The following is a 14,578-nucleotide window of genomic DNA, read 5'->3' on the forward strand; positions in this document are numbered from 1 at the left end:
ATAAAACGGAAATATTTAATTATTTCTTGCGCGGCCCGGTACCAATTGGTCCACGGACCAGGGGTTGGGGACCACTGGTCTATAGTACTAATTTCCCTTGTATTGCATTTAATATGCACAACCCAAAAGCTGAAATGTGTGGCAGACAGCTTCCTCTCACTGCTGTTCTTTGCTCTTTCTCTACTTCCGTTTGTAGTCTGCAGATGAAATGGAGGCCATGGTAAGTTTTATGACAGTCCTGCTCTGTTGGCCTTTTCATCTCCGCCTCACCCTTCTTTGTTTCTCATGTAGTGGGGCTAGACAGGCAAAAAAACAAAGAAACTGCTTTTCATAATATGCTGATTGTAGTAATTGTTAATTTCTGTTGGAATGAAAATCCCAACATTTAGAGGAGTAAAATATCTAGAATATGGAGCATGTTTGTGTAAGATTCACTTAATGACTGATCAGATTCAATTGGAATCAAATGAAGCCCCTTGCTGCTTTTATTTCTTCCTGTCCATCTTTCATGCTTAATTTGTTTGACCTTGCTCTTTTTTCATGGTTTCTTGCAACATTTCCAAGTATGTCTCCATATTGCATGTGTAAAGACTCTTCTTTAAAAAAATCTAAGTTTCCCTTCTTTGTCAAGTGTCCTGCATGCTTGTTGAATGTTTATCAGCGTTCTTTTGCAGATGTGCTGGCTTTTGTGAATCTATGTGTTCCTTTTCAGCACATCAGGGTAATTGTAGCATGCATCCACCCACTAAAGCACACGAAATAGATATGTAGAGATGCGCTAACAGATAGAGACGGAGGTGGAAAAGCAAACTTTTGATTTGAAGGTTGCGGCTTTTTTCTCCCTTTGTGGTGTGTGAATTTCCAACGCTCGGCCATGCTGTGGAGTCCAACCTCTGAGAAGTCATTGGCCATACATAATCTTTTGGAGACCTTGAATTCAACAAAATGCTGGATGGAAATAAAAACTGCATTCTTGCAAGTAAATGGCCTTTTTAAGAGACTTTGAAGCAGGATTTTTAAAACCAGCGGTGACATGAAAGGAAACAGTGTTAACTCTTTTAATCCAATGTTAATCCGCTGCTGTGCATAAAGATCTGCCGGGACACAGACCACACTTGTATTCAAACCACATTCTTTTGTGGTAAAGGTCAGATGTGAATATGAATCATTTAATACAGGATATTACATGGATTTCCCTCACTGAACATCTCTTGATGCTTTGGCTTGATGCTAAAACTATACCAATAAAGGTAAAAACATACTTATGACATTTCTTCTACCTTGTCAGATTTTCCTACCACAGCACATCTAGATAGCTGTGTCTATCGAGTGATGCTATCTTTGGAAGCTGCTAGATCACCTGTTGAGGCTTGGGAACGGTGCAGTTATGTCTTCTCGTCCCAGTAGTTGCCACGGAGATTAATACAAATGACTTTCCAGGCTGACCTTCTTGGTGTTACTGCTTCATGCAGCACGGCTGCCTCTATCAACCTGAATTTACATGCATTCATTCATTTTTAAAAATGGATGACAAGGAAGACCATCCATGTTCATTTCTGCTGTAGTTCTAGGACAGTCTCTACAGCGGGTATTAATGCGCATTAGGGTTTATTTGGGGTTTGAACTACTATAATAGTCAGTCCACTGTAATTCTGTCTTATTTGTTCTGGAGCAGGTGGGGTTAGTGTGTAAAAACACCACTTTAGTGGAGGATCTATGATCTATGGCCTGATTTTCTTTCAAAGGTTTGTTAGTGCATGCAAACATGAAACCTTTGAATAAATAATCAAAATTTGATGGATTCTGTCAGAAAACTGAAATGGTTGTCCCGGGGTGTTTCAGCAGATTAATGACAGGATATGATCAACACATTAATGGTTCAGCAGACACAAAATCAACCGTCATCCAGCCTTCAACCATTTCACATGGAGAGTGTTTTAGGAAATTGTTTGATTTAGATAAGACGTATTAAAAAAGAACAGTTGAGAGTCGTGAAATTGTATTCTAGCATTACGCTATGTTTCTAACAATAATTTATTGAATATTAAATCTGCAAAACAACACTTAGATTCATTACCAAGTAAAAGAAATTGCAGATAGGGACAAAATAAATTAAATAAAAGCAAAACAAAACTTTATTGTTTTGAACCAACCGCATGATACCCACATGACCTTTTCCGATGCCTTTTCAGCCGACCGCTCTGTCTCTGTGTGTATTCCGCTTGCAGGCTCAGCAGCTCCAGAAGAAAGACTCGCAGCTGAAAGCGCTGGATGCCTTCTACAAGGAGCAGCTGGCTCAGCTGGAGCAGAGGGTACGACATTCACACGAGCCGCACATTTTTCACAGACCTACAGAAACCTGCCTTGTTCAAAAGCGTTCACAGAAGCCTCGGCCTGCTGTGCTGAGCAGCATATCGCAGAAGAACACCGAAAATCTGGACAGGAAAAGCTGTTTCACATGTGCACTTTCCAGCAGATGCATAATCAACTGTAGTCACATAATCCCAAGGTCAAACAGGCTTTTTGCATTTCTGTGTGCAAACGTACTTGCATGTATAATGATTTAAAGGATTCATGTAAATTTTCTCTACAGCATTATTATGGCAAAACGTGTGATGCATTGCTTGTAGTCTTCCCAATGTTGAGCTATAAGCTGCACTAGCAGGTTGCTCCACAGCATGCATAATAATAAGCTTTAAAGGTGATTTTGTGCAGCAAAGAAAGCTGTAAAGCGATAAATAAAATGGTCTGAAACGTTCCTCCCACCCATGTGAAAAAGTAATGTAGAGTACATTTAAACAAGCTTGTTCATCAAAATAGGTTCACAACTAAACATTACGTAGAAGAAGCGTCTCCCTTAGGCCTTTCTGGTGCAATTCAACAGGCAGCAAAGATTGAAGCCAGCCGGAGCATCTCCGGAGAGCCTTTACAAGACCTTCCATTTCCTTTCATCTTCTGTTTGACATTTGCCGGGTAGGAAAGGTGCAGTTTCAAGTCAAGTCTCAGTCTCACCAGACGCCATGCAGAGAACCTTTACAATGTGCTCTCCGGGGAAAGCTGTCTTCCATTTCTCAAATAGAAAAGACCTTTAAAGGACATTATGTGGAAAACCTAGGTATTGTGTTCTGTTTACCCTGGTTAATTCAGGCCTGTTCAGCATGCAGAGTAAATGGAGAGTCTGTGTTCTAATCAGCCAGCAGTCTTTGGGCAGACTCCTTAAGTTCAGTACACCGGTAATTTTTTTTTGTTACCTTAGAATAAGGTTGCATTCACACCAGCCCTGTTTAGTCCAGAGCTTTAATTGAATCAGGTTGGTTTGCTTACAAAGTCTGTTTCATTTGGAGAGGAGTGAATGCACCATTGAACTCTGATGAGGACCGAAAAAGCAAACTCTTAGGTCTCAGTTTGGTTGAAGTGAACTCTGGGGCAATTTGTATGCATATGTGGAAGACCGCTGGAGACCGCTCCAAAAGCAGGAAGTGAACTACAGCACAGGGTATTGTGGGTCAGTAGAGCCAAAATAAATGCACGAGGAACGCCTGGTTTTTTACTACAGACAAAAGAGAAATCCTACAATGGACTCCACTCCATTTCTGTATACATTTTGTGAGGAAGGAAGTTGCGCTCAGTGTCTTGTTCAGAGATTTTTGTGTTGTTTCCTTTAGTGGTTCTTGTTGCAGCGCCACCACAGGAGAGAAGGTGAACAGGTTTTTCAACAGGTTTGGATCATTTGACAGTGCAGCGTGAAAGAGAACCACGCCAACTTAAAAATGTATCAAATGTTCCAATTTTGGCTCCCGACTGAACCAAGTGTACTGGACTATCATCTGTGAAAACTCCCTAAAATACATAAAGCACCATGAACTTTAGGTGGTTTTAAAAACTGTGTATTTGGGTAATTGTTAAATCGAGAGGCTGACATAAGCTGTGTTTTCAAATAGCATAATTGAAATTATGAAAATAAATTTACTCAATAGAAACAAGGCAATTTCTAAAAAAATGTTTTGGTGAAGTTTTGTAGAGCGGCTGGCGTGTGGAAAACACAGACCACTCTGTAGCTTGACAAGACGTGGAAAAACTCAAAGAAATATTTCCTTCTTTTGCCACATCACATCCATGCTTATGCAAAGGCAGAGTCATATGCAGGTCTTTGGTGTCATGCGGGCGGCTATTTGTGTTCATCTCATTAGTAACAGGTTGGATTTGGAGATCGAGTCAGTGGCTGGCAGGCTGGCATATGGGTGGCACAAGCTGTGTTTGCTATGGAGCTTAGGATGTTTGTAGACAGACCTCTCTGTGTGTCTGTGTGTGACTGCGTGTGTTAAGATGGAGTGAGATGTTATTTGCATCGATACTGTGTACTCAGGTGCGCATGTACAGTATGGGCAGATTCATGTATCGTTCTGAGCGCTCAGTTTATTTGCAGTCATGGACTCCTTTGCTCAAAATGCAGCCCAGTCGGTCCTGGACAGTTCATGGTGACGGCATTTTGATTTTATTTAAAATATACAGTATCATGTAAAACAATGTAAAATCTGTACCACTATAATCAAAGACTGTGTATGCTCTATACTGATAGTTGCATTGGAAGAATAGGACTTTTTCTGATAGATAAAATATATATATAGTATGACAATGGTTTCATTACTCAAAAAGAGTGAGAAATTGATTCCAGTCCATACATCTGCTGCAGGGTGGGCTGGCGGCCGTCTCCAGTGGTAATTGATCGAGAGTCAGTGTCCACACCGGACAGGTTCCCAGTCCGTCACATTGCATCACAGCAACACCACGACAAACAGCCATGCACACATGTATCTGTTCCTTAGGGAAGTTTAGAGTAACCAATAAAGCTAACAGTCATGTTTTACCTTTTGAGAACCTGCAAGATGAAAATGCCTACATTTATATGGATTTTAACACCACTTCCAATGTTTTTGTATTGATTATATTTTAATGTCAGATATTCTGACAATCCAACCTTAGCCAATTCACAGATTACAAAAGGTTAGGAATGAAACGGTACTTTCAGCCACTCTTGAGTAGGTCTGTAACAATTCATCGACTATCTCAATTATTACAATTTCTCGAGGCAAATTATCTGCCTCGAATCTTTGTTAAATTATGTTTTAATATTTAGTGCCAAGTGTTTCGTCTGGATAGCTGATTGTTGCACCGTCAATGAGTTGCTGATCACTGCTGGCTATTGGCACAATGCAGAGGGACCTGATGTCATCTTTTCCCGCCGATGTGTCCGGTTCGTCATGTTGGGGACAGACAGGCTTCCTTTAAGCATCTGGTGTGATGCGTGGAATACAACAGAGAGCTGCTGCCTTATTATTTTTATTATTAAAATTTAATACAATTTCTGATTTTTGTGTAATTTTTCTCCAGGTTGACTTAAAAAAATTGCTATTATTGCTGTAGGTCAGTTTGCTAAGCTACAAAAAAGTAATTGTTGGGGATGCACAAATATGGAAAATTTGGGCCGATATTGATATCCAATATTAATACTGCTATTATAGCAGAATTTACCAATGTTTCATTTTATTATTTTTTTATTATTATTTTTTAAATAATCATCAGAATAATCAATAGATGACTCGATTACTAAAATAATAATTTACAACAGCCCTGTTGTTGAGCTATTGAGGTCTGTCTTGGATTACCAGTCAGATAAAAGCACGTTTCTTTTAAATTTCTTACTCCTGATTTCCTCGTGTACTGGTGTTTTTATGAGTTGTCGACATTTTCTAACTTCCAGGCCCCACCATTTAATATCTAATCCCTCTTTTTTTATTTTCTCCTGTTTCTCTCACTGGTGGTCTTGCTGTCTTTCTGACTCTTTTGCACACACTCCTGTCATAATGGAGCGTATTTTGAAGCTTGTGGAAATAGAGCGTACAGAAAGAGATAATAATCCTCCTCCAAGTCTGACAGGTTGCTTGACAGGCTGTCAGGAAGGCCTCTTCGAAGAGCACTGGAAATATCTGCACACTAAACACACATCCACTGCTTTCTTCCAAATCAAACACAGTGGCACTGCTTTTATTCGTGGCCAGGCGGCGAGGGGGCTGGTGGGAATTCCTGCATGGAAAGGTGCAGACACTTCCTTATTGTTGAGCTTCCAACATTTGGGAGGTTGTGGTATTAACTTCCATTCTGTTCCAGCAGATGTTTTATGCTAACCTTAAATCATGTCTTCATTATAAAACGAAGAGATAAACACTTTGGCGGCTTATCCTCCCACGCAAAATACGAAGATTTAGTGCACATCCTCATGTGTATGTATATATTTATGCATATACTGATGACATATTGCAGATATTGTGTGATCCCGACAAGATGGAGACATTCTGGCCTTTTGATCAATACCTTGATTTTCCCCCACCCCCTCTCCAAAGTACCATATTAAAACTTGACTTTTCTGCTGTGCTGCACTTTCTCATGGAAATGTACCCACTCTGGGCCTTATGCACACCAAGTCAAAGTTGAACGCTTTCATCCCGCAAAAAGCTATCTGCTCAATATGCTGCACCGAAAGCTTCGGATCTGCTTATTAGTTTAGCTTGTTAGCAGCGTTTCCACCGAGGCTGCACCCCATCTGGAGATGAAGATATGAGTTTCATAATAAGTTAATGGTACTAAACATTGCAGAGCTGCCACTAACATTCCTGTTGCCTCATTATTTTGTCCTGGGCTAAAGACGTACTTGTGCATTCCTCAAACAGTGGTAAACACCCACAGTGAAGTCTCTGCAGCAGCATTTATTAAAGTCTGAAGAGTCCAGAAGAAGGTGCTGAGAGACAAAAAAAAGCACTTGAAAATTATTATGATTCTAATGTGAATTTGTATGAAAAATACCTTTCCCAATTTTGTCTGCTACCTTATGATGTATTACACACACCGTTCAGGCATAACATTATTACCATGATGGAAAGTGAGTAACACTGTTATCTCTTCATCTCAGCGTCTGTTAGTCAGTGCAGCAGCTAGAGGGATCAAATCGTGATGGCCAGGTGACAGAGTTTTTCCAAAACTACCTCTCCTGGGTACTTCAAGTCTGCAGTGTTGTTGTTGATTTCATCAAATCATCAACTTTGTCGACTTGGGTCCACCCAAGCGTTTTGCACAGCTGAATGGTTGCCATGGAGACTAAGAATTCAACACTCCAGGTATGTTTTTGATGAGGGAATAACTTTATAATATATAAATCTCAAAAAAGTTCATTTTATATAATACTGGCCCTTTAAAAGCATACTAAACTCTAGATGCTGAACAGACTTTTCCATACATAGTTGACTACTTAGTGGGCCGTCTTCTCCATGGTTACTAATTATTAGACCCGTACCTTCTCCACAAGGCAATATTTGATTGCTTACTTTAGTTACTATGCAAGTAAGTAAGGAGATTTTACTAGTAATTTCCTTACCTAGTAAAAATTTTCTCTGTGAATATGTGATTACACCGAGGGCTGCTTGTCCTGATAGCTGCTATCTGTCGGCGTATCTTTCCTCATCAAAAGGTTTACAATAAAATGAGAAGTTTGGTTTGTACACTAAACCGCGCAGCACGCTATGACAATATTTACGGTATCAAACAGTATCAAAAGCTGTTTGGACACCTGTCATGGCTTTCTGAAGAGTGTGGTGTGACGTGCAAAGGGCCAGCAGGAAGAAGCTTTCAAGCCCCTCAAATCATCCTCTTCCCCATTCTGATGCTCCCTTTGAGCTTCAGCAACTTGTTTTCACCAAGCCTAGACACCTGAATGGACCAAGTTGCTGAAATGTTGCTCGATGAGTGCAGATGTTTACATGACCTTGAATAGCTACAGTACTTTTGATAACACGGTGCAAGCATATCACACAGGACGCAAAACAACATAACGACACAAACATGCCCTCCTTTTGTATTGTTCAGTGAGCGCTGCTGCTGCAGTCAGGTCAAGCAGAGAAAAGGTGGGTGTGTGGGGGTTAAAAGCCTCTACACACCTTTGCAACGGTTTCCGAAGGATCAAAGAATGTGTGCATATGTATGTGAGGGGGAGAGACGGAGGAGGAACACAGACAGGAGAGCAAGAGAAATGAGACCTTGAGAGTTTTTGGATCTGCCTGAAGAGCATCATTTGTTCAATCTGAAGTTTTATCCCAGATTTCAGCAGGAATCTGTTAATTTATTGTTTTTTGTTCTTCCATAAGCTTTCATATTAGGAACCTCATTAGTATTCCTTTCTGTTACCTGTGTGATGGGCTTTATTTTGTTTGATTGGTATGCCTTTTTACAGTAATTGCAGCAATTTTTGATGAATTTCTAACATTATTAGAAATTAGCCGAAGAAACAAATATGTCTAATTGGTTTAGAAACTGGGGGATCCATGCCAGAGTTCCCCGTGTATAACATTTCAGAGGCGTGCCCCTGTAGGTGTAGGTTGGTTGCAAACATGTGTAGACAGCTGGTGAAAATTATTGCTTGCAATCATAATCAGTGGGGAAGCAGAAATCTGTTTGGCTATTGATGGCTGATGAATGCAAAGTACAGCTGCTTCCACCTTTTTACATCTAACGAGCTTCTTGACTCCCCATGTCAGCTTTGTTCTTCCCTGGCTCCACGTATTTGTTTATAATATTCCACGCCTTTGAATTCCCCTCCTTTTAAAAAAGTCTTTGCTGTTAATCAGTCTTTTTAAGATGCTCCACTTATTAGCGTCTTATTTTTCCCCAAAGCGCGTCAAAAAACACAACACTGTCGCGTAGTCTGGAGTTTGAAAGGGAAACGGATAAATGAATACCCCTATGGGGCTGCTGCAATGCTAAAGCTAACTTTTGTGTTAAAAGACATCGTGTAGGAGAACAGTGACACTTTAGGAAAGGATAAAGGTTGGAGTTTATTAGTTTGTTTTTAGGGGCAAAAGAAGCAAAAAAAAATGCATGAACAAACATTTCACACTACTTGCAGTATAATGGCTAAATGTTATGCTTAAATTAGACAATAATGGGGTGCAGGTGGAATATTATTTTTAGTCGATACATCGAGGCAATAAAGATTTAGATCTAGGAAACGTTTCTAGTTTTAAGCATTTTATTGATCAAAATGTTTGGGTGCCTCTAACTTGGCTAAATGTCAACTAGCATTTAGCCAAGTAATCCAGCTTCCCATGCTGCATTTGTTTTTGAATATTTTAGATATGCTTTCTGAAAAAAACAAATGGAACAATAAAAATGTACTTGTGGTACAGACCTTCAACTATTTTAGACAGGCGTCTGTGTTAGTACATTATCAAGTATCTAGTTACTTAACACACAGATGCAGCTTTGTGTTGCATAATGGTGAAAATTCACACAGCACCTCCTTGTGGTAGTCTGAGCACGGAGCCCTGAGGTGTTCCTTGAGTAACTTAAAACCAAGGACGCCTATGAATGATTTACACGAATCAACTTAGTTTCTGCCTATAGTTAAAACCTGGTGAAGTTGATCTAATATAATCTCCGCCATAAAACATTGTAATCTTTTACCAGCACAGAAATCTTTTTATTTTACATGAATTTTTTCATTATTTACACATCACATTTATTAATTCAATTTCCACCCTTAGCCATTACTTTTTCTCCTCTTTCTCTTATAATACCTGCCTTGCAGTGCTTTCAGTTTGATTTTTCCTCCACATTTTCCTTTCCAAGACGGTGCAGTTTGCTGGGTAAATATTTGGGGGGATGCCACGTGTTGAAAGGCCTAAGCTCAGGGGATCTGCAGAGGAGAGGCTGCAGTTGTTGTGGATTAGCTGATTGTTTTTTCATAATACCACTGCCGGCATGCACAAGTTTTGGTCCTCACCAGACAGACTGCGAAGGCAGAAATCTTGATTTTTCTACAAAAAAGAATAAGAATGTATGAGTAATGCAGCTTATCAGCGCCGAGATTTAGTTCTACAGCAAGGGACTGTAAAACTTATTCAGGTTGCATGTAGAAATTGTCAACATTCTGTTAGTTTTATGATAAAGAAATGCTATTAAGTCCACAAAACACGTTTTGTGGACTTAATAAGCAGAAAATGGATGGATGGATATTAAGTTGAGTTGTTTTGGTCTGTAGTCTGGAATGAGGAAAAATGGAGTAGAGAGATTAAAGAAAGCAGCTGTAGATGAGCAAAACAAAATTTCAAGGAAACAAAATAAAAGGTAGAAATGAGTGAAGGCAAGGGAATTATGAGTTAAAAAATGTGAGTTGTTTTTAAAAAGGGTGAATATTTTATCTGATATGTTATTAATGTTGTTTACTGGGCAAACACTTCCATCTCAAGGGCTCTATCTGCACGAATCGTCAAAAGATGTGATGCTTTTATTTCCCTTCTGCATGTTCAAAAGGCAAACAAATGTATCTCTAATAATCTGACTAACAATCTTTTTCTTTCTGTCTTGTTTTGTTGTTTTGGCAAAAATCTCTGTAGAATTTTGAGAGATTCAAGGAGAGTAAAGATCAATTCCACCAAACCGCCTCCGTGACAGAAGCAAGCTTCAGGTGAGATGTGCACACAAATCATCCAAAATGCCCTCGCTTTTCCTGAGTCATCATCCCAACAGAGAAAGTTTGACAAATGTGTCTGAGCATGCACACACTCATTCCTGCCTATGTGCACTTTAACAACCACAAACCCAATTTGTAGCTACAAAAGCTGGGAAATATTACAACCTGCAGCCTCTGGAAACACTCCACCAACTTCCGCATGCAGAATTGCATTAACCCAACAGACTAATGAATAGCGTGAGGCAGCTATTTTTTTTTTGTCTTACCTACTTAAATGTTTACAGTCTCTGGAGCAAACTAACCCGTGTGATAAATGTTTTAATTGGTTGCTTTAATTAAACAGAATTCAACAATAGCCTGTTTCACCATCATCACTTCTCACTCTGGAAGTGTAATGAGCCACAGCCGGAAAAAAGATACCTAATTATTGTCACTGCAGAGTGTACAACACACAAATTTAATTGTCATTAGAGACCAAACCTTGACTTGCTGTTAAACGACAAGAGCCCTCAACATGAAAAAAGCCAAAAAGCTGAAGTCCTCAGAGAAACTACAAGGAAGTGTTCTCATCCCTGAGGCCAGGCTTTTCTGCTTTTGGGTTAATTTTTCACTTTATATTAATGAAGTTCTCCCCATGTTGCTAAGCAGAGATGATTTTTAATTTGTTTCTGTTTAAATTTTTGATTCTTTTTTTTGCTGTGACTTTGAATGCTCTTTATTTAGTTGTTTCCATATTTCTTAATAGATAAAGTATGAAACAATAGAAAGTTCAGTATATGCACTACTCACAAAAAGTTATTTGGCTTAAAACTTAAGGCATTACATTTATGGATAAAATAAAAACGATATGTTACTATTATATTATAGTATATAAAAGTACAGCATTTAAGGAGAAGCATACAAATAGGATTTCCTGAAAGTTCAAACAATATAACTGGAAGAAAAGCCTTCAATGGTGGAGGGTATACTTCCACTGTTGTTGTCAATGCCTCTATCTCATGCTGTTCACAGGTCGACTTACCTGTGAACAGCATGTCTGGTGAGACATGGCATCCCACTTTTCTTGAAGGGGGCCCTCAGGGTCATTGTGGCTCTGGGGTCCAGAGTTATGACTCAGCTGATCCCACTGGTTTTCTATAGGATTCAGGTCTAGAGAAGGTGTGGCCCACTCCATACCCGGTACCCGAGTCTCCAGCAGACGTTCCCTAAAAATGGAGCTGGAGTATTGTCTCCATGAAGATGACATTAGGCCTGTCTTGTTGATGCAGGAATATAATGACTGGATTAATTATGTTATTCAGGTAGAAAGGGCTGGTCCATCTGAGAGCATCCTGTTTGATGATGTCAGAATGTGATAATGAGTAGAACTGTTTAAATACCATTTCCGATTGAACCAGGAAAAGTATTGGTTGATTTGTGTATCAAACACTTGTGAATTTTGTAATTTATCTCCTTGTTAAAGAACAACAAGTTGTTCAAAAATACAGAAACACTGAACAGTAGGACATGCCCATTTAAAGGTTTAGAGAAGGTCACATTAGGTTTTATGTATTTTAGGTTCATCCTGACATTTCTTCTGAAACTAGAATATCCCTAACCTTTTCTGAATGGCTCATATTTTTAAATGTATAATTGTGTAACGATAAGAAAGAAGAAATGAATAAACCATTAATAAACTTACTTGTATATTAAAACTTAGACTGAAATGCAGCACCTTCTTATACATCATAATGAAAGTACTTTAAGTAAACAGTGTTCTAATATTGCCTTAATGCACATTTGGTACTGCAGCACAATTTATTCACTAGCTAACCTATGCTGCCAAACATTTCTTGGATACTTTGCAAGAATGATGTGGCAAAAATGTCACAATTCAGAGACAACAAATATACCACAAATAAGCACCTATCGTATGAAACTCCTGTAGATGCTGCCTATATGAGTCACATAACTTAACTTGATTCGCTCACCTCTGCACATTGAGTGCTTGAAGCTGCTTCAAACTGCCAACCTTTTATCTGAATAACTCAACTAATTATTATCTGACAACTAGGAGGCATTTAGTATGTGGAGCACTGAACTTTCAGCCCAAGATGGTCAAACTCTCATTTTACTGCAAAAAGTAACTTCCTTTGTCTCTATGCAGAGCGAATTTTACATTCTTCTTCTCAGTGGACATGCAATGTATGAAATGGAGGTTTAATAGAAACAAAGTAGTTTAGTTTTTGTTTTTCAAAGTCCTTTATAGTTTTTACATGATTAAAGTCAGTCTTCTATTAGAAATTATTGTGATCTTCTGTTAAAAACAGCAGATCTTTTTCATTTGTCACAGTGGACTGTCTCTATAACCAACCCTTTCCTTGAAACACAGAACATTGGACAGACAAATGGTCCACTATTTTACTCCTGGAAATGTAAGTAAAAGTTTTCTGCAGATCTCACTGTGACCACAAATTGAATGAGCATGGTCCATTTTTATGAGAGGCAGTTTAGGACAAAAACTATGTTTTGTCTCTCACATACTACTAAAAGCTCATACACACACACAAAATATTAAAATTGCACATTTATACTACTAAAATATCACACACACACATACAATTTTTCTCTCAAGCATACACAAAATACTAAATTTGCGCATACACACTACTAAAATATCAGACACGCATACAATTTTTCTCTTACACACACAAAACACAAAAAATGCATACACACTACTAAAATATCATACATGCAAACAATTTTTTTTCTCACACTAAGACTAAGATTGCACATATAAACTAATAAAATAGAGACTAATTTTTTTGTATGTGAAAAACTCGGTTTTGTATGTGTGAGAGACATTTTTTGTATGTGTGAGAGGAACTCAATAGGACCAAGCCAAAAACTTAAAGAAAACGACCACGCAGCTAAATAATGTCAACTCAAATGGCCTTCAGATTTTTCTGACAGTTTTAATGACACCTTGTGCTACATGCTTGGTTAGCTTTAGCTTCTAACAAAAATAATTAACAGTCATGTATACCGTGATGTCCAAACAACTAAATGTATGTTAAGCGAACTATGTATATGAATCGATACTCTTGCGCAAACAGAAAATCAATGCATCCATAAAAAATGGTCAAAAACATGATCATTTTAACATGGAACTTACCTTGTTATAAGCTCCAGACAAGACGCCATACTGCTGTCTCCTCGGGCAAACATGTGACATCACAAATACGTTACAGTTATGGGAGGAGCTGTTGGTGTTGGTGTTAATTTAGAAATCAACACCAAACAGAATTGCTTTCATTTAACTCTGGAATAACACCAGCTCTTTAGGGAAACTAAGGGTGCGTTCACACTGCAGCCTGAAGTGCCCCAACTCCTATTTTTTTGACGTAATGCGACCTGTATCTGACCTTTCATGGCAGTGTGAACAGCACAGGTCGGATTCTTTTTCGAATGTGACCCATATCCGACACATCCAATTCAAATGCGACTTAACGTTCAGGTCGCATTCATCCGAACTGAATGTCACTAATTCTCAACAAACCTCACTCTTCTGCGACCTGATACGCGCAAAGCGGGAAGAACAACAACAACCATGACGGACTATATGAGGATTAAGTTGTTAATATGCTCCGGCCGGACAACAACTTCAAATATGTAAGCTATGCTCCACCGTCAGCAACCATGTTTACGTCTGCCAACACTGAGCACTTCTTTTTATGGCAGTTTGCAGAACACTGAGAATGCTGATGCTATTGCGCCCTGTAGTGCGCATGCAGGACACTTTCAGGTTGTTTGCCTGTTCACACTGCAGAACGCATACAAGTCGCATTTACTGGCAGTGTGAACGGCCATGGCAAAATAATTGGAATTGCCAAAAAATCGGAATTGGGTCACTTCAGGCTGCAGTGTGAACGCACCCTAACACTCATGTTGTTGAATTAGACTAAACAAGTGTTGAATTTAACATACAACACCAACACTGGAAATCTAACACTTTTGAATTCGTTGTGTATATATGATATGAAATATAGATTTTATTAAAAATGTATATTTTCTGATTAA

The 14,578-nt window shown here is 38.9% G+C and overlaps 1 protein-coding gene across 4 annotated transcripts in view; it reads left to right on the forward strand.

Moving 5' to 3' along the window:
- chchd6a (coiled-coil-helix-coiled-coil-helix domain containing 6a) overlaps positions 1-14,578 on the forward strand; it is a 115,635-nt gene that overhangs the window by 40,589 nt on the left and 60,468 nt on the right. For 3 of the 4 annotated variants that reach the window (XM_015061121.1, XM_015061123.1, XM_015061124.1), the window contains exons 5-7: positions 197-220; positions 2,229-2,312; positions 10,443-10,513. In XM_015061121.1, the coding sequence (XP_014916607.1) occupies positions 197-220; positions 2,229-2,312; positions 10,443-10,513 (179 nt within the window). The remainder of the gene's footprint in view (positions 1-196; positions 221-2,228; positions 2,313-10,442; positions 10,514-14,578) is intronic. The other variant, XM_015061122.1, reaches the window with a different exon arrangement.

The sequence above is a fragment of the Poecilia latipinna genome, unplaced genomic scaffold (assembly GCF_001443285.1).
Source record: "Poecilia latipinna isolate Pla-1442-1.1 unplaced genomic scaffold, P_latipinna-1.0 Scaffold1781, whole genome shotgun sequence".
Classification (NCBI taxonomy): Eukaryota; Metazoa; Chordata; class Actinopteri; order Cyprinodontiformes; family Poeciliidae; genus Poecilia; species Poecilia latipinna.